The sequence below is a fragment of the Pseudorca crassidens genome, chromosome 16, assembly GCF_039906515.1.
Source record: "Pseudorca crassidens isolate mPseCra1 chromosome 16, mPseCra1.hap1, whole genome shotgun sequence".
In the NCBI taxonomy this organism is placed as follows: Eukaryota; Metazoa; Chordata; class Mammalia; order Artiodactyla; family Delphinidae; genus Pseudorca; species Pseudorca crassidens.
In genome coordinates this window covers 898,610-917,526 of record NC_090311.1, presented here as the reverse complement: position 1 = coordinate 917,526, position 18,917 = coordinate 898,610, and the positions used below count along the sequence as shown (strand labels likewise).

At 64.5% G+C, this 18,917-nt stretch overlaps 2 protein-coding genes across 6 annotated transcripts in view; one reads left to right on the top strand and one right to left on the bottom strand.

Annotated features, from left to right (window-relative positions):
- INPP5A (inositol polyphosphate-5-phosphatase A) overlaps window positions 1-8,866 on the top strand; it is a 179,405-nt gene extending 170,539 nt beyond the window's left edge. For 2 of the 4 annotated variants that reach the window (XM_067708973.1, XM_067708974.1), the window contains 4 exons: window positions 3,660-3,771; window positions 6,458-6,526; window positions 7,330-7,366; window positions 7,504-8,866. In XM_067708973.1, the coding sequence (XP_067565074.1) occupies window positions 3,660-3,771; window positions 6,458-6,526; window positions 7,330-7,366; window positions 7,504-7,613 (328 nt within the window). In that variant the 3' untranslated portion in view covers window positions 7,614-8,866. Of the gene's footprint in view, window positions 1-3,659; window positions 3,772-6,457; window positions 6,527-7,329; window positions 7,418-7,503 lie in introns of all 4 variants that reach the window. The other 2 variants (XM_067708972.1, XM_067708971.1) reach the window with 1 other exon arrangement.
- Window positions 8,660-15,065, bottom strand: NKX6-2 (NK6 homeobox 2). 2 transcript variants are annotated; one of them, XR_010935674.1, is made up of 4 exons: window positions 11,640-15,065; window positions 11,377-11,549; window positions 9,325-11,098; window positions 8,660-9,132 (listed from the first exon to the last, which is right to left on the bottom strand). XR_010935674.1 is itself a non-coding variant. In XM_067708975.1 (3 exons), exons 1-3 carry the CDS (start codon window positions 12,436-12,438, stop codon window positions 10,844-10,846), a joined length of 1,227 nt encoding a protein of 408 aa, XP_067565076.1. In that variant the 5' UTR covers window positions 12,439-15,065; the 3' UTR covers window positions 8,660-10,843. The 2 variants fall into 2 exon arrangements, 1 of the variants encoding a protein (XP_067565076.1); XM_067708975.1 differs by having other exon boundaries at window positions 8,660-11,098.
- Between the last annotated feature and the right edge of the window lie 3,852 nt (window positions 15,066-18,917).

The window sequence follows — 18,917 nt, the reverse complement described above, 5'->3', positions numbered from 1 at the left end:
AATATATACAACACGGGGATGAGATATACCGCACGGCAAAAATATACACAACACGGGGATGAAATATACCACACGGCAAAAATATACACAACACGGGGATGAGATATAGCACACGGCTCTGGCCAGAGGAGGCCGTCTCTCTTCAGTGGATACATTTATTTTTATATTAAAGATTCGGAGGCACTTTTCAGACTTCTTTTTGGGCCATAATTCAACTTTGGACCATCTATAGATTCCTGTCTGTAACGATAAATATAAGATGGTGACATTTGGACAAAAAGGCTGAGCTCCCTGCTGTGTGCCCGGCCTGGTTCTTGGGAAGGGAGCCAGGAAGCTTGTCCAGCTGGTCACCGAGCCCCGGGTGGACACGGCCCACACCGAGGCACGGGGACCAGCGCTGAGGGGCGAAGGGCCAGGGCACCGGTTACTCGGGAAGCCGCCGGTCACCCCACGGGGATGCTGCGGGCACCTGTGTCCACAGAGCCGGGTCAGCTCTGTGGCTCTGACCACGGGCCCCTCCTCCCCACGGCAGTGTGAATGTTATTGCCCAGTTCAGGGGCAGCTTCCTTCCACCTCCTTTTCTTTCCCAGGAGTCTCAGGTGTTTGGAAACTGAGTTCCTGCGCGGCCACTGCCTGCCGGCCTCCGGGGCTGCCAGGCACGGGTGGACGGTCTGCCGATTCGCTGGCCGCGCGGGCCCGTCTGCCCTCAGCAGGGCCATGACTTGGGAACACTCACGTTCTCCCCGAGCGAGAAGCCCAGGAGGGTCTCCCCCAGCACCCCCAATTCTCCGCCTCCCGCTTCGGTGAGAACTGGGCCTGTCTGGCCAGGTGCAGGGGCCCCCGCCCCCTCCACCCTCAGGGTCCTCCTGAGCCCGCGTCTCTCGCGCACGGCGGCCGGCCCTGAGGAGTCGGGCGGCCGACACAGTGGGCCTTTGTGCCTCCGCGGCCTGGCTGCTGGCCTCGGGCCCTGGTGACACCACCCGCCTGCCCGCCGCTCAGATGCAGGCCGAGCCTTGTCGGCAGCGCCCTGGCAAGGGGGCCGCTTGCCCACATCCTGCATCCTGCGGGAAGGAGCCCGAGGGGCTGGGCGGACAGGTGGGCGATTGTTAGCTTTATCGCAGGGCCATTCGTTGTGGCGTCACTCCCCACCGTGCGGGGCCAGGCCAGCGGCTCCGTCCCACGTCCCCGCCCTGCGCAGCGTTTGCTTTCAGATAAGTCCACGTGTGCAGCGAGCATTAATCATCGGCAGCCCCGGCAGGCAGCGCTGGGCCATCCTCGGAGTGGCCTGGGCAGGGCCCCCCTCTCGGGCCCATGCCGGCCTTGCCCGGCCTGTCTGCACCGGCACCGCCCTGCTCACTCCCGGCCTGGCTCTGGGAGTGGCTGGCCCCTTCCGGGAGTCTGTCCACAGCAAGGGCCCCCGGTCTGTGGGGTGAGGGTGCCGCCCCCAACCGCCCTGCCCGTCCTGGCCAGGGCGCCCCTCACGGCCAGCTTCTTTTGCCCGCTGAATCACACGTGGGCAGGCCCCACGGCAGCAGCAAGGTTGAGGACACAGACTGAAGGCCCGGGGGGAAGCTTGTCACGGCTCCGGGCCTCCCGGGCCCTTCCCTGTTACTCCTCACCAGGCTGACTGTCCCCGTGATGGCCCGTCAGTCAGCTCCTGGCAGTGGACGGGGGGCTGGACTTGGGCCCGGACACCCTGTGACGATGGCTCTGCGGTGTGCGTGGGGACTGTCCGTCACTTACCTGCGTGGGCTTTTCGTGCTGTTTCTAATGCAGGACGCTTGCCCTGGGCAGGTCCCCAGGGGGCTCTGTGGGCATTGGGGCGCAGCCTCAGTGGGACCCCCGATGGCCAGGGCTCCCGAGGGCTTTCCCGTAGCAACAACATCATAGGTGCAGCTGAGGGTCACGTGGTGGTTCCTGAAGCCCCCGGGACTCGATCCCACTCCCGTCTGCGCTGCGTCTCTGAGGGATGCTTTGAGCCGGCCCGTTCAGCACTCCTGGAGCAGCGTGCGTCTGCGTGGCTCCTGCCTGGCAGGGAACGTGGGCGAGGCCCGGGGTGGCCGGCTCCACCTCCCAGACCTCCTGTTGACTGCAGATGTCCCACCGGGTGAACCTGGCCTGCCCCGCCTCACGGTCAAGGACCAGTTTGGGTGGGCTCAGAGCACACAACCTTCCTAGCCCTGGCCACAGCCCTGCTGGCCACTCTCTCCCCTGACCTTGGCCTCCAGTGGAGGGGGCTGGGGGCTTGCTCTGTGCTCAGCACATCCTGCTCTGGACACTCAGGGTCGGCCCGTGCGGACCCCGATTCCTGCAGCTCCCGGGAGGATGGGGTGGGCAAGCGTCGCTCCTTCAGGACCACAGCCAAGCTAGGCTGGGACGTGCCTGGACAAGCCCGCCGTTGGTCCCCCTTTTCCCTGAAGGACGTTGTAGGGTGGTCAGCGCTCTGTGCCGTCAGCAAGGGTGATGCTGTTAGAAGCAGAGATGAGGGACGTTATGTTTGGAGCCATGATGCTGCTTTGGGTCTGCAATGAACTAAATTCCTGCAGGGCCTGGGGCCGGAAGTCGCCGTTTCTGGCGAGAGTGTGTGGAACACTCTGGAGGATGGAGTAGGCTGAGAGCCGTTAACTCAGGTTCTGCGGACCCTGACCACGGGCCACAGAGGGAGGGAGGAGGGGCAGAGGCCCCATGCGAGCAGGTGCCCAGGACAGAGCAGCTCAGGGAGACGGTGGCATTGTTCTCCTCCAGCTGAAAGCACAGGGAAATTTAACAGAGAGTACAGTGCCATTCACAGCAAACACCATGTGGTATTTTGGAGCTGGTCTAAAAGGCACATTAGACCTTGGCAAGGAAAAAATTTAGACTGTATTGAAGGCCATAGGAGATGCACCGCGAGAAGGCAGACCCGCCGTCCTCGTGGGTGTGCAGGGAGCACGGCTGAGGGTCCCCCACAGCCCGTTAGTTCATTCTGGGTAAATGCACCTGCTGTTAGTTCAGTGCAACCCAATCAAAATGCCCACAGTGGGCAGTGCAGAGCCCGGAGCCGGAGGTTCCGGTGAGTTCTGGGCCTCAGCCAGGCGGCTAATGTCGGGGTGTCAGGGGCTCAGCTGGTGGTCACAGGCCCCACCTGCTTCTCGCCATGTCAGTCGGTCGGCTGCGGTGGCCCCATTCCCAAGGGGCCCCAGGCGTCTCCCCGCTGCCGCACCGGGCCGGTGGGCGGGAAGAAGGGCCCATGCGGCCAGGGCGGTAAGTCAGGGCCAGGCACACACTCCGCCGCAGCGAAGGTCCAAGGCCACGGCCCCGGGCACCTGGGCGCTTCCGAGGTGGACGCCTCGGTGGGACAAGGGTGTGCGTCATTCTGGGCCCAGGCGTCCGTAGGCTTCTGGGCAGGTTTTCGTTGGGCTGTAGGCCGCATCCAGAAATAAAACCAAGTTTAATAGACGTGTCCATGTCCTTGGGGAGGGTTCATCTGAAGTGCTGGGGGGGACAGTCCTTTGACTTTATTCTGGAAACTTCCATCTGCCTGTTCTCACCCTGGACAGGCTTGGCCTTTCTGAGGTGCGTGGGGCAGAGCCCACACCACCCTCCCCCGGGCACGGAGGAGGGGCTGGAGGAGGGGCCCCGTGGCTGCTGACCGGTGCCTTCCTGTCCTGTCTCCCCAGCTACCCATACAGTGAGGACTCCAGCCAGGGCAGGCAGTACATGAACACCCGGTGCCCCGCCTGGTGTGACCGTGTCCTTATGTCCCCGTCCGCCAAGGAGCTGATTCTGAGGGTAAGTGTCAGGGCTGCGCGGGCCAGAGCCCGGGCGGGTGGGGAGCCTCGGGCCAGGGGACCTGCCCTCCTGCCGGCCCGGATGAGCCCTGACCCCGTTCTCGGGGCTGGGATGGAGCCCGACCTCCAGTGTCTTTCTGGATTCAAAATAGGCATAAACTGTCACCAGTGCTTTAGGAATCGTTTTAGTTTATTGTGTCCTCGGGGGAGTCAATGAGCTCTTGTCTTCGAAAGAGCTTGGGAGCTATGAAGTCCGTCCTTATTTTCCTAAGTTGTAAATCAGAGCCAGAGTCACACTGGGGCTTGAGAAGTTGCAGATGCACGGCCAGCGCTCAGGAGGCAGCCCCGTGAGACCGGGTGCACGGCCAGCGCTCGGGAGGCAGCCCCGTGAGACCGGCACGGCCAGCGCTCAGGAGGCAGCCCCGTGAGACCGGGTGCACGGCCAGCACTCAGGAGGCAGCCCCGTGCGACCGGGTGCGGGGAGAGTTTGAGTTTCCTGGAGTTTCTTGATTTCCCGGGGTTTTTCAATGCCCACATTTAACACAAGAGGACTGCTCTAGAGAATCAATATCTGCATTGGTTTTGTCAACCCCGTCAGTGAAAAAATATAATAACGAGGTGCATTGATTCATCAGGGCAGCGGTCTGGCCTCTGCGTGATGTGGGCCGCCAGTTAGGAGGGGGCAGGAGGTCCCCACGGCCCAGGCCATCCCCCAACCTCAACCCAGTACGTTTTGGGCTCCAGTCACCACCCTCCACAGCCCCCGAGGCTGCTGCAAGGAGCCCTGTCTGCGCCACTGGGCCCCGGGGCCCTTTACCCAGAGACGCAGCCAGGAGGGCAGAGCCCCCTTGGCCTGCCCAGGTGCACGCCCGTCCCCCTGCTCAGCAGCCCCTGCAGCCCCCCTCCAGGAGGCCCCGCTGCTGGCCTTTCCGGGGCGGGCCGGCCCTCCACGCTCTGCCTTGAGCCAGAGCCCCCGGGTGCGTGGGGAGGGAGGCCGCTGGGCCCGGGTTGGAGGTGGGGACGCATCGGGTCTGCGGTGAGCTTGCTCTGACGGGGCCTGGGGGCAAGGGCCTGCGCCCGGCTGTGACACACCCGCCCCCAGAGCACATCACAGAGGACAGGCGCTGGCTGGGCTACTCCCACAAGCAGCCCTCCCGAAGGGAGCTGCACGGGACGTTGGCCCTGACCACACAGACCCGGGCAAGCATGCCTGGTGCCGGGCCCCGGATGCAGCCCTGCCCTCTCTGCTGGGCCTGCCCTTGGGGCCCTGAGATGCCATGTGAGGACATAGCGGCTCACACCGGCAGGCGAGCTGAGCACAGGGCTGCGTCCAGAGAGGGTGCCTCAGGGGCCTCGGGGCGCAGAGAAGAGGTGAGTGTCCTCTTCCAGGGAAAAAGACATCCTGCGGTAAACCCACCAAGACAGCAGGAGTGCGTAGGATGGTGAGGGGGTTGCCCAGGGCTGCAGACGCGTCCAGCAGAAGGCGGCACTGCAGGCTGTGTTACCTGCGTTCACATCATGGCAGCCTCGGGGCCCGAGATTTGATGCTGCAGACACAGCGGGGACAGAGCTCGGCTGGGTGGCCCAGTGTGGGGAGGGCCCAGCGCCTTCCTTGTGGGGGGGAGCCCCGGCAGGCCCTCCCCTGGGGGCTGCCCAGCGGGCGGCAGGCGTTACCAGCCCCCTGGCCGTGGCACGAGCAGCTTCCGCGGTGTCATCCATCATGCCACGCTCGGTCACCTCGGCATCATGTTCGTTCTGCCTCCCGGCCCTGGAACACGGAGGTGGCGGGCGTGCTGATGAACGCGCAGCGAGGTGTGCGGCGCCTGCTAATTTGTTTATCTGTCTCACGATTATGCACTTGGAGATCACAGTTTTATGCTGCCTTTGTAAATTACCACGCTGCGCTTGAGCGTTTCCCCACTCCGGGGAGGTGCCGTGATGGCGAAGGATGCGCAGAGGGGCCTGTCTTTATGCCTTCTGGCAGCGACCATGCTGGGAAGTAAATCTGACCTTAAGCTTCCCGCTGCATTAAAGATGATTCAGTTATAGTCTCAGTCGCTTCAGCCGAGGGTGTGAAATCGTGGCCCAGCTGGAGCCACAGCCGACCGACTGCGGGAACACACCCTTGGCCGCACACCTGGAGTTGAGGTGCCTGTAGGCCGGCAGAGGAGGGAGGGCACCCTGTGCACACAGCCCTGCGTCACTGGGCGCAGACCGCTGGGTGCGGCAGCGTGGCGTTCGGGGAGTCTGTTCTCATTTGAACAGGGAGTTCTGGGTCACAAACAAATGGCAACAGGACAAACAGGAACCGGTGGGCTTCCTCAGTGCCGGGGGCACGGCTGGAAAGAAAGCTCACAGCTGCCCCGACTGCGGCGAGCATGGTCCAGGGCCCGGCCCAGAGGCAGAGGGGAGCTCGGGCTCCACACCAGCGGCCCGTGTCGCCACCTCCCAAGGCCGGAGCCCTCCCACCTGGGACAGCCGGGTGCCGAGGTGCTGCCCGGACTGCCCGGACCTCCCTCCTAGGGTCCAGAGGCACACTGGCGGCTCTGAGCCGGCCGGAGCCCCACGGAGACGTGGGCGGGGTGGCCACGGGCGGAGCATCGCTGGGCTGCCTCCCGCTCGCTGCTCTCCCAGGAAACCCCACCATTTCCGCCTCCCATGCCTCTCCCTCTGTTTGCTTTTCCCAGTCGGAGAGCGAGGAGAAGGTTGTCACCTACGACCACATCGGGCCCAGTGTCTGCATGGGAGACCACAAGGTGACAGAGCCGTGCCGCGGTCTGGGGGCTGGGCCCGAGGGGCGGGCCGTGGGGGGCTTTCCAGGCTGGGGGCCGTTTCTGCTTCTACTGCCCCTCTTCTCCGCCTCCTTCGTCTGCTTCACAGAGGAGGCCAAGTTGGTCTGTTTTTATTTAACTTTAATAAAATACCAGAAGGGAGGCAGGTAGGGGCTAGACAGGCAGGTAGATGAGAAGGCAGAAGTGACTGGTCACAGGAGGATAAAGTACGCAGTGTTACTGTTTGTAGAAGGAGGCTGTGTCCACGCTGGCCGGTCCTGGGGGCCGTTTCCTGCACTCAAGTACCTTCCTGGCTCCTGATGGCGACCGCCCACCGCCAGTGCGGGCGGGACACGGGCGTGTCACCGACCCAGTGCCTCGGGGGCAACACCGAGGATTTGTTCCGGGACTAACTTTGTACGGGCCCCTCCGAGGGGCGTGTGGTGACGGGTCGTGTGTCACCATCAGCCACGTGAGAGACGTTCACCGTTTCCCATTTTCAGGGCCTCTGGGCGGGTCGCCCACACTGCCCAGTGGGCCGGATCCCAGGACGGGCTCTGTCCTTCCCCGTGTTCTTTGGGCCTGAAATCAGCTCTCACGTTGTCTTTATCTGGAAACAACACCGTCTTTAGAGAACGCGAAGGCCCTTTGCCTCTAGCCTCTGGTCGCCCAGTCCCACCAGCTCCTCGGGAACTGGGGCCCGGCGCTGGGCCTGCGGGCCGCGGCCGGGAAGCCCGGGAGCGGGGTCTGGGCGCCCGGTTCTGACAGCCTCTCTTCTCCCGCTGCAGCCCGTGTTCCTGGCCTTCCGCATGGCGCCCGGGGCAGGTAAACCTCACGCACGTGTGCACAAGTGTTGTGTGGTGCAGTGAACTGGTGGTAAATATGCCTCCTCCCTCGAGTTCACCTTTCTGAGCTTTTTGTGGTGTGTCTGTCCCCTTAACAAATGGCTGATTCCACGGCAGGGAAGCGATGCCAGCGCCACGAGGGGACCCCCGGCGAGACCTCCCTGCAGCACGAGGAGCCACGTGCTCCGACAGCTGCATCGACAGACCCGCCTGAGCGCCACTGCTAGACGGCCGGCCCCACACGTCGCTTCAGCCCGACGGCGCTCCGGACAAGCCTCACATACCTCACTGTCGTGTCTGCTCGTGTGACATCAAGTAGAAACATTGGGATTTTTTAAATAAGTCACAGTCCTGTTGCCAAAACTCTAATAGACAGCAAAGAGGTTCTGCATTTTAGACTTCACGGTTTTCGATTTTTAATCATTGTCAGCGTGGAGGAGCTCCTCCGGCGTAGAAAGCCCACAGGGCTCGGAGTCCCCTCCGTGGCGGGGCGGCCGGGGCTCTGCCGGCCAGCGGCGTGGCCTCGCTCTCACTTCTGGGGGCCCCTGTTCCCTGTTAGTCACATGGTTTCTGAATCACACTGCGGCTGCTTTCCATTTTTATATATATAAATATATATAAATATATACTTTTTAAAAATAATTTATAAACCTTACCAAAACTTACGCTAAATATACTTTCCAGTATGAACGCTTGAGTGTCGTATCAGCAGGTAGAATTGGCGTCTAGGGGTTTGGTTACATGCACGCCAACACACAAAGCTATAAAACAAGTACTACGACCCAGCAGAGACGTCAGGGGTCAGACCGACCACAGCACGTCCGTGCGAGCAGCCGGAGACTCCTAGGCCTTTTTCTGTCTCATATTAAGAACCGAATGTGAAGTTTATAGCTCGCTCGGGTGTGCCTTTTAAGAAGTTTGTAAACCGCTCTGTCTTCTGTTGCCGCTCTATGGTGCCAAGTATTCTACATAAAACAATAATGTCGTGGGAGGAATAGAAACAGCTCGTCTGCTTCCGGTAGAAACTGCTCGTAACGTGGCCTGTGTATAAAAACATCCAGAGAAACAAGCTGTACGCGTCCTTGGACGCTGAACCTCTAACGACCTGTCGCAACCCTGCTGCACGTACTTGCTCCTGGCACCCGGCGGAGCCGTGAGAGGTGGTCCCAGGGCCCATGGATGAAACACAAACGAATGTTTTATTAACTTGCTTTAACACTACAGAGCTCCTGGGCTGGGTGAAGGCGCTGGGTAGAAGCTTGCTTTAGATAAATCACAACCGTTGCAAGTGAGCTGGCGTCCACGTGCCGAACCTGTGTCCTTGACCGTACCGTCGGCGCCTGTGTCGAGCTGTGGTCGCCCTGCTCTGGCCGACTCACGGCGATTCTGTGCAGCGGGGTTTCAGCTGTTGGTCACTCAGGAGGCCTTTGGAAATGACCGCTCCGGTCCCTAAGCAATAAAATCGATCGTGGTGAAAATATCCCGTCTGCTTTGCGTTTCCTCCTCCCGTGCTCCGGCCCGTTGTAGCCTGCGGTGCAGGCTACGCTCGTGGCTCTCGGCGGTCCTGGACTCCACTGTCGGATACTGTTGCAGAGCTGAGCTCTGGCGTGAGCGCAGAGAGATCATCTTTCGGATTTTACTGCAGAGGTTACTGCTGGGACTTACCCCTCAGCGTTGTTTAAATGCGATTACATAAATGTGTGGCTTTCCTCAAACTTTAAAACTGGAAATTCCTTTGCTCTTGAGCTGAAAGAAGAGTTCACTCACGTAAATTTTGAAAAAAAATTAATGCTCCCTTAGAAAACCAGCCAGTGAAAAACGTCTGTTTTTTAAATTGATGCAGCCATGTAGCAAAAAACACCCAAAAAACAAAACTTCAGCCTTTTACATTTCTCTTTAACATTTTCAGTAATGCCTTCCAAGAAGAATCTTTCTTACCGTAATACAACCCTTTATATTCAGTTTTTAAAATTAACACAACAGTTATGCAGCCACGTGGAGCGTCCAGAGTCTGCACGGATGGGGTGGTCTTCTGTGAACCAGAGCAGACGCTGTTAGCTGGAATCCTGGCCCTTGGATTCCGGGGTGAGGGACAGGCCAGAGAGAGGGCTTCCGGGACCTCCGCGGGGCTGGGGGGCTGGGTCGGTCTGGCCGATCCAGGGAGGTGCCCCGGGTGGAGGCCGGAGCTGCCCTGGAGGAGGACAAGGTCCAAGCACTGGCCAGACGTGCTTCCCCCGCATCCCAGGGTCAAACGGGCAAAGAAAACTCCAGGGCCCCTGAGAGAACTGACGCCGGGGCAGCAAAATTATCTTGGATTTCTCTTTGTAGTCCCGGTTTGAATTAAACCCCGCTTTCTAGCGATGAAAACGATCTATTAAACCGCAGGAGAAGTGCTACGGTGCTGATGAATTTAAAACCTGATTTACTTCAAATTATGTAGCTACTAAGGCTGGGCACGTTCCAACCTACATAATCATGGCAAAGCACGTCAGCAGGACAGCAGGAGCTAGGGCCCAGCGGCGCCCCTCACCGCCCCCGCACCCACCAAAGGGGAAAGGCGCCACTCCGGGTGGGGCAGGAGCGGGGGTTCACCTGCCCTTTCCGGCAACCCCAAATGTGTCTAAATCCGCCCACACCTCATCCACCTAAGCCTCCAGAGCCCTGGGGAGGGCGCCCCGGGCTGGCGCCGGTGCAGTTGCGGGGAGGGACGGGACAAGGGGTCCTACCTGCTGCCCCGCGCGAGATACAGCTGCCTGCGCCGGAGGAGCCGCCGCCGCCGAGCGCCGAGCGCCCCGCTCCATCCCCCCGCCGTCGGCTCCGCTCCCGCTCGCTGAGTCCTGGCTCTTCCCGGCCCTCGGCCCCGGGCGGCCCCTTCCCTTGGCCGGCAGCCCGAGGGTTCTCGGGCGGGGCCGCCTTCCCCGCGCCGGGCCTCGCGGTGCCCTCGGTCCTGCGAGCTGCTGCCGCCCGGGCAACCCGGGGCGCGAGGCGACCGGGACTCCATCGCACCCCGATTCTGAGCCGGACCTGCGCCAGACCCAGGCGCCCCTTCGGCCGAAGGCGCGGACCCCGCGGCATTGAAGACTGGACAAGGGGACCCGGGACAGAGGGCCCGGCAGAGGCAGAGGGCCGCGCCACCGCGCCTCGCCCGCGGTTTTCGATAAGGAAGAAACACGCGGTGCAGCCTCGGGAGCCACGGCTCCGACGGGGAACGTGTTAAATAATTTATTGATTATACAAAGTGATTCCTCTCAGGACGCGCGGCAGCGGCGGTCCCGATCCCGCGCCCACGCCGAGGACAGGGACGCGGGCGCTCTGGGGTCCCCGCACGCCGAGCCCGAGCCAGGCCGCTTTATAACTTATTCTGTAAAAATATATATACACACTCCGGCGCGGGCGGCTGGCGAGGGGCGCCGGCCCGCGTCCCGTACCCTGGTTGTCCGGCCTTGCCGCCGCGTCCTCACGAGGCGTCCCCCGCGCCGCCGCCGCACGGGCTGACCAGCGCCAAGTTCGAGGGTTTGTGCTTCTTGAGCAGCCGCGTGATCTTCTCATCGTCCGAGTTGGGGTCCAGGGGCCGGTTGTACTCGTCGTCGTCTTCCGCGTCCGAGCCGCCCACCTTCAGCTTCTCGGCGTCCGAGTCCTGCTTCTTCTTAGCCGACGCCATCTCCGCGGCGTGCCGCTTGCGCCACTTTGTCCGCCGGTTCTGGAACCACACCTGGGGTGGAGGATGCCCATCAGGCGGCGCCTCCCGAAGCACCCGGCCCGCGGCAGCTTGGCCCCTCGTTGGCCCGGCCGGAGACGCCGCCGGCCGCGCGGACGCAGAGGGACGCCCGAGGCCACCCCTCTGCCCGGGCCGGGCCGCAGGGCTGGGCGCCCCCGGGACCGAGGCCAAGGCCGACGGCCGCTCGCAGACCGTTCGCAGGACGCGGGGGAGCGGGTGGGCCTCGGCGCAGCGGGACCCGCGGGGGGCCGCCCAGGCCGCAGACGCCTCACCTTGACTTGGCTCTCGGTCATACCCAGGGAGTAGGCGAGGCGCGCGCGCTCCGGCCCCGCCAGGTACTTGGTCTGCTCGAAAGTCTTCTCCAGCGCGAAGATCTGCTGGCCCGAGAAGGTCGGCCGCGAGTGCTTCTTCTTGCCGTCCTTGTCCAGGACCCCGCTGGCCTGGGCTGCAAAGGAGGGCGGGTGAGCGCGGCCGGCGGCCCCGCGCCCCCGGCCGCCGCGCCGCCCCACGCCGAATCCGCGGGTGGGCCACTTACCCGGGCCGGCCAGGCGCGGGTCCCTCCAGGGCGAGCCCTGCACCACGCCAGGCCAGAAGATTGGCGGGCGCCCGGGCAACTCGGCCAGAGGCTTGGGGTAGCCGCGCGCCACGGCGGCCGCGGGCCCGAAGTAGACGCCGGCCGACGAGGCGAGCCCACTGAGACGGGGCAGGCCGCCCAGGAGGCCGCCGCCCGCCGCGCCCACGGGCCGCCCCAGGATGTCGCTGATGCCGTGCGGGGTGCCGAGCGGCAGCTGCGCGCCGAGGCCGCCCAGCGCGGGCGCCTTGAAGCCGGCCGGGCCCTGCAGCGCGTACGGGAACAGCGACGTCTTCATCTCGGCCATGTTGTGTAGCGCGGCCAGCGGCGCACTGCTCAGCACGAACGCGCCCGGGCGGTTAGCGTCCATGGGCGCCGCCGCCGCCGGCCCGGGCGCCCATCCGGGCCCCGCCGCCGCCGCCCGCGCCCGCCGGCCCGGGAAGTTTGCGCGAGACCCCGGCGGGCGCCGGCTGCAGCGGGGGCTCGGGGTGCGGGCGCCGACGGCGCGGATGGCGGGCGCGAGGGAGGGCGGCGGCTGCTGCGCGGGGTGGGCGGCGGCGGGGGTACTCCGCGCTGCGGCGGTGGCGGCTCCGGGGCCGGTCGGAGCGGCGCCGCGCCGCGCGGGCTGGACGCGCTGATAACCGCGGGGCCCCCAGGCGGCGCGCGTGCTGATTGGCTGCCGGCGACCGCGGCCCGGCCATTGGCCAGCGCCCCCGCCGTCTGCGCGCGCCCCCGCTGGCCGCGCACTCCGTGAAGGGCCCATTAGCCCGGCAGGTGCCTCCCGGGCTGTAAATTTGCCCCCTGATTTATCTCCCCGGGGACGAAATAAATCCCGTTGGATGGGAGTTTAGTTAGGCAAAGGTTTTAGTGGGAAATCAGGAAAAAATACGAGAACATATTTTATCACCGAAAGAATGCAGATTTGAGGATCCACTTGGCACACTCCGTGCGCCCCATTCGGTGAAGAGGCACAGGCGGGAGGGCGCGGGGATTCAGCAGGCACCTTCGGGGTCACAGTCCGCGCCCCGCCTTGCGGCTTCTCGGCCGCCCCGGTCTCAGGTTTGAGGGAGGAACGAAAACATTTCCGGGAACATTCTCCTCTGGGATGCAGAAGGGCGGAAGACGCGGGACGTCAGAGTCCACGGGCCGAATGCTAGACTTGGCCCGCGAGAATCTGCTCTGGTTTCACCAACCAATGGCTGGCGCCGTGGCGAGGCCTGTCCCGGGGCCACACGCGAGGCTACCGAGTTGCGCGCGCTGCCGGAGGGGCGGTTCCCGGTCCCCTCCCTGCCCGCGGGACTGTACAGTGTCGGGTCAGGGCGCGGGGACCGCCCGGGCCTCCCGGTCAGTCGTTTCCCGGCCGCGAAGTCGCAGCTTGTTCCCGGGGGGCAACCCGAGTCCGGAGCTTGGACCTGGGCGCCCCGACCTAGGGCACAGCCGTTCCCTTGTGAAGCGCCGCCCGAGCCGGCGGTCGGGGACCCTGGCAGGCTCAGAGTCCGGGTGCCAAGGCGTGCGGGGCCACGCTCAGGGCCTTAACGTGGGCGTGCGCCCGAAGTGCAGCCAGCGGGCAGAAGCGTGGCCTTTTGACGGGCACGCAGGGCCCATGGTGTCCTCCTCTGGGTGGAAAAGCCTCCCACCCCGTGGAATTGCTGTGCGGGTTCAAATAAGATCGCAGTGGACAGCGGGCGCCGGCAGAGAGCCAGTGCTGAGTACAGTTCTGGACGTCGCCTCCTTGGTTCTCTTGGCTGGTGTCACAGCAATTACTAAGTGGCGTCTATTATTATTATTCTCTGCCTGCTGGGAACGTGACGGGAACGTGTGCGAACCGACGGCTGCAGTTTCGTGGCTGGGCGGCGGTGTGCGCCAGGCCGGCCTCTCTCGGGACTGGTGTGGTCGGTTAGCAACGACGTTCCCGTTTCACCCCGGCCGCCAGGGTTTCTGTGGCGCGGACGAAGGCGACCCTCTCGGCTCTGTGCAGGGACCCAGCGTCCGCTGGCACTGAGACCTTTGGGGGGATCCATTTTCGTTTTGTGCAGTTAGCTTTCGGGTCTTGGCGCTGCGAGTCCTTACGCCAGATCGCCGCTCAGAAAGCCATTGGCCGCCGGGGCTGGGCGGACGTTCGGTGGCCGCCCCTGCCCACGTGTGCGCGCACCGTGCTGTCCCGGGCGGCGCGCCGTGGCGCGTGTTGGCCCCGGCTTCAGGCGCGGTGCAGTCCGCGCGCATGGGAATTTCTCTCTTCCCGCCTCCTCGGTCGGGGCCGCACTCGCGGGATCCGGGTGTGGCTGCCCCGCAGGCGATCGGCACCTGCGGAGCCAGGCCCGGGATACCTAACGAGCGCTCACCTCTCGCATTCCCGCGCTACCTACGGGCGGCCAGGCCCCGAGACCCGCCCCGGGCCTCACTTGAGCCCCACCGCCTCGGGCACAGCGTAGGTGCTCCCCGAGAGCCCAGCCGCAGGGAGGATCCTTCCCAGCAGGGTTTGGGGCCCTCTGGGCTCCTCGGAGGCGGCTAACGGGGTGGCCAAGGTTCGGGCTCTGAGGGCGTGGCAGTTACTGGCTTGGGGGCGGGGCCAGAGGCGGAGGGGCGGGGCCAAGCCAGAGGGGTGGGGCCGGGTCCCTACTCCCGGCACCGAGGAGCCGACTCTGGGCAGCTGTGGCCCGACAGTTCTCTGGGGCGGGCCGGGAGTGGCGCGCCCGGACGGGGCGACAGGGCGCACTATCCTCCCTGCGACTCTGGCTCGGTGGCTGGAGGAACACCGCAGCTCTGGGTGCCGCGCTGTGGCTCCTCGAGCACCCGGGCTGGGGCCTCCGCAGCCCTTTTGACCGCTGAGGAAACAGACACCCCGAGTCGCTGCCCTGAGTCCCGGGTCTGTCTACGCCGCCGGGCCCTCCCTGGACTGCGGCCGGAATGCTTGGGGTCGCGAGTGGGGCTGCTTCTCTCCTGGCCGCAGAGTGCTCGGCTCTCCAGGGAGCCAGTGGCCCTGGGTGCCGGATGGGGGGCCGGAGTGCGGTTTGGAAGGCCCAGAGAGCATTGGGGGCGCCCGGGGTGCGGGGTGAGGGCGGCCTCTTCTCCATGCTCTCTGGCGGTGGGTGTCTCGGTGCCCTCCCCATGCGTCCTGTCCTGCCCGGCGCGCGGGGGTTCCCAAGCCCCGGACGCAGCCCCCCAACCCCCCAGGACGCCACGGCACGGGACACCCTCCCCCAGTACCCCAGTCCCGGGTGTGTAGGTTTGATAACTTGCTCAACTTGCCTGCCCGCCGTCTCTGCGCGCTCCGAGGCTGCGCCCCTCCACCTTCTACGCGGCTCCCACGCCACGCCCTCCTCCTGCGCTCCCGGGAGCCGCCCCCTGGGTAGGATCAAGGGAAACGCCCCTCCTCCGGGGAAAGTGCCGTGGCCGCCGGCGGGGAAGGAGCGCCTCTCGGCCTCCGCCGCTCGTGCTGGTTGCCGCCGGGGTGGAGAGGTTCGCGAATGCCACCTCCTGGTGCTGAAGGAAAAGTCCTGCCTGGGAAGGCGGAGGGCACTTCGGCGCTCACGCTTAGACGCTGTGGGAACACGCAGAGCGCGCGTTTGACAGAGACCTTTACTTAGTCAACGCTGATTTATTGGGCACCTACTAGGTGCCAGGCGTGCTCTGGGAGAGCCACGTGAAGGCAGCGAACTCCACCTCTGCACCCTGCTCTGCCCCCAGGGGAGGAGTGGGTAATAAACAATAAACCAAAAAACTTCCGGAAGTCCCTGCAGGAGGGGAACAGGACCGATGATCGCTGGGAAGGGGGAGGTCAGGGAAGGTGGTCCTCCTGGAGGGCCAGCCAGGGCCAACAGGTGTCCAAGCCCAGGGTGGGTCAGAGCCCGGCCGGCAAGGGGGGGAGGGAGGGGGGGCGGAGAGGGAGGTGGGTAAGGGCGCTTGCACCTAGAAGGAGCTTGGATTCTATCTCCAACCACACAGATACCCCTGGAGTTGGCAAAAAACCTTGTCAAAGGAAAGAGTTGTCATTTTGCGGGGCTGGTAAGTCGTGGAGCTCCCTGCTCGTGGCTGCTCGGTGGCTTCCTGCAAAGGGCAAAGGGCCCGGGTTTGTCCTCCCATGTGTGAGCAGTTCTCAGCCTCTGGGAGCTTGAGGAGGTGACCACACCTGGGGGCGGATTCAGGGGGCTGCTGACCCAGGGTTGGTAGGTCAAGAGAACCAAGTGCCGCCCGCAGCTCTGGGATGAAGGGGCAGAGGCGCGGTCACCTGGGCCCTGGAGCTGCAGGAACTCCCAGGTTCTGGAGATGCTGAAGGAGCCCTGCTGGCGCAAATCCCACCCGCTCCCAGCAAACGCCCGGGCCGCAGGGAAAGACCAGACCCCTGCCCATCCCGCTGGGCGCCCTCCACTGGCTGGCCCCCGGAAAGGCGGCTGGCGGACACCCGTCACTGCGCAGGGGCGCGAGTGGAGGCTGCCCTGCTCACTCCCAGTGCCACCAGGGCAGTGACTCTCGCTGTCTGAAGGCAGCGAGAGCACTGAGTGCTGAGGGTGTGCGGGGCCTGGGGTGAGGGGCACGGGTGGCTGGTAGGGGAGACCCAGCTGGTCACCGGGCCCCGCCTCACCCCTCTCCCACCTGCATTAGGGCCCAGTGCCGCGCACCACGCTGCAACTCGGTCTAATCCCCACGTAGTGACCCGTGTGCCTCTGACTGAGCCCCCTGTGGCCTCGCATCTCTCTGACCCCCACACTGGTCCGTTTGCTGCCGCCCTGCCTTCCGCCGGCCCCCGGACCACTGTCCCCCGCCTTCCTGTGGCTCACTTCCTGCTCCCTCGGCTCTGGGCTAGACCCTCGCCCCCAGCCCCCGCCAGGCTGGCCTGCCCGTCTGCGCGGCAGCACCTTCCAGAGAGGCAGCACCTGGGTGCAGGGCCCCCGTGCTCCGGCCACCTGGAGGGCTGAGGAAGTGCTGCCGAGCCAAGGAGCGAACGTGCCCCCAGGCCCGGGCTTCGGAGGGTTTCCCGGAGCCCGTGCTGCCCCAGGGAGATGGCGCCGCTGAGAGGCTCCAGACACCCTGAGCCGAAGGGCACCATGGGCACGTGGGCCCCGGAGGGACGCCCGTGGGAAGATCCCGGCAAGACCCTGGGAGGCGGGGACTGTTGGTGGGTGGGAGGGGCCTGGGAGCCGGCAGGCCGAGGGGCCCCAGCTGCCCACCTCCCTGATCTCTGGGGGCCTCCTATCCCTCCCCCATCCTCTGTGATGCTCTGGCTTCACTGGACTTGAAGCTCCTCCCCCAGCCTGGGCCGGGTGGGCGTCTCCCACCTTGCAGAGCCCCTCCCCACACCCCCAGCTCCTTCACTTCTTTAAAGGTTATGTATTTTGATAAATGTAATAGCCCTAGAGGAGTGCACAGAGCTATACTACGCGTTCTTGTCACAAACCTGAGTCTCTTTTACCACTTAGCTGTGCTGGCCTCACCTTTCTCCTCCTGAAGGAAGAGCTCGTCCGCCAGGTTGGGATCTGACACAGAGGCTGGGCGTCCACCAACACGCTGGTCTCCCAGGACCTGTGGCTGTGCAAGCCACCGGTACTGGGCGACTCGGCCTCACGACTCTCTTTGGGGCACGTGGCCACAGGCCTCTCGTGGCTGCTGGGAGGTACCCACATATGAACGAACCCCTCTGTTGATTTAGGTCCAATTATTTTCATTCTCTTCTCAGGCAGCTTCTTAAGAGGGTGGCACACTCCACCCTCCCTGGCCAGTGCTTCTGGGCTCAGCGGGGCTGCCCTGTCTGATGGGCAGCCTCGGGGTTCAGGCGCCTGGCCTCTGCACTGGGGGCGGCACTGGCCATACTCCCACGGCTGCCGGAGTCCGCGTGCCTGGTCCTCCTCCCTCCTCCTTCTTCTCCTTCCAGGGTCCCTCCCCCAGGTCTGCTACCCTCCACTCATCTCGCATTCACCACGTGAATGTCCAACAGGCATCAAGGCTGTGCTGCCTCTTCCCTTCCAGGTGTCCTGCAGGGTCCCTGGTGCAGGACAGGCTCCAACCCACCAGGGGCCCAGGCTGCTAAGAGCTTGAGTGAAGCAATGGCTGGATGAATAACTCCCTGGCAGAGAGGATTTGGGGCTGAAGAGGGAAACGTCCGTGTGGGTCTGGTCCAGGCCAAAGGGGCGGGCGGACCCGCCCCCCAGTCCCCCCTCGCCCCGCCCCCAGGTCCGCCTGGCCCCAGCTCTCGGGCACCTTTCCTGGGTCGCCGTTTTGCTCTGCTTTCCTGCTTCTGGGTGGCGCCTGGCTCTGGGTTGGAGAGTGTGGCCACCTTCCCCTCAGCCACACCCAAGCTGGGCCTGGCGAGGGCTCTGGCCCCCTCTCCACACCCGGGAGCGGGGCCACCACTCCCTCCGGCTGCGGAGGGCCGGGCTGGGGCGTGCGCCCCCAGATGTTCTCACCCGAGCTGGAAAGCGTCCCCCAGCCCATGGCTGTGGAAACGGGAGCCAGGCGAGGGGCCCCGGGAGGAGGTGGCCTCTGCCCTGACGGCAGGTGGCAGGCACCTGGCGCCTCGGAAGCACTCTTCTGGGGTCCCAAGACTCTTGTCTCCCTCAGGAAAGGACAAAAAGCGGCAGCTGTGCATCCGCCCCCGAGCTCAGCCCTGGGGCCTCGCGGCACCAGATGCGCTGTCGTGGGTAATGAGCTCTCTCCCGAGGCTGCTCTCCCGGGGGTCTGACCGCGTGCCAAACGCACTAATTGGGCGCCAAGTACACGATCTGTGTTAGGGCGTCTGCTCCAGCGCCTGTGCTGTGCTCCCAGGATGGGCTCGGACAGCACTGGCCAAGGAGACGCTTCCGGAAGGGCTCCTGGCTACACTCCAGGCTGCTCCGGCCCCAGGGTGGGGCTTCCTGGTGGGTGAGGGATCCAGCTGTGCCGTGGCCAGTGCCCTCCCATCACCCCCCACCCCGCCGTGCGGGGCCTGGGCTCGGGCCTCGACGTCTTTGTCCTCGTACCCCCAGGTCTTTATTAAGTGCCCTCATGGCGGAGAGGGGCAGACGGCAGGCAGATTAATAACCGAGCCTGACAGACGCAGGGCAGCATTGCTGACAGGGCGACCCCTGCACTGCTGCTGAGGGCGCTTGCGGCTACCTGGGGGAGGGGCAGCTTCCCTGGAGACCCGCCCAGGAAGTGGGGTTCAATCTTCAGGGGAGGAGCTGCCTATGATGGGAACCAATTTGCACTTTTAAAGGGCCACTGGGTGGCGGATGGAGGGTTGGACCAGGCGGGGTTTCAGGTAAGAGT

Excerpts from the sequence above, each read along its gene's own strand:
- NKX6-2 (XM_067708975.1), bottom strand. The coding sequence starts at position 12,438 with ATGGGCCCTTCACGGAGTGCGCGGCCAGCGGGGGCGCGCGCAGACGGC. Across the intron at positions 11,550-11,639 it reads CCCGCGCCTGGCCGGCCCGG|CCCAGGCCAGCGGGGTCCTG; the intron begins GTAAGTGGCCCA and ends CCTCCTTTGCAG. Across the intron at positions 11,099-11,376 it reads TGACCGAGAGCCAAGTCAAG|GTGTGGTTCCAGAACCGGCG; the intron begins GTGAGGCGTCTG and ends CCTCCACCCCAG.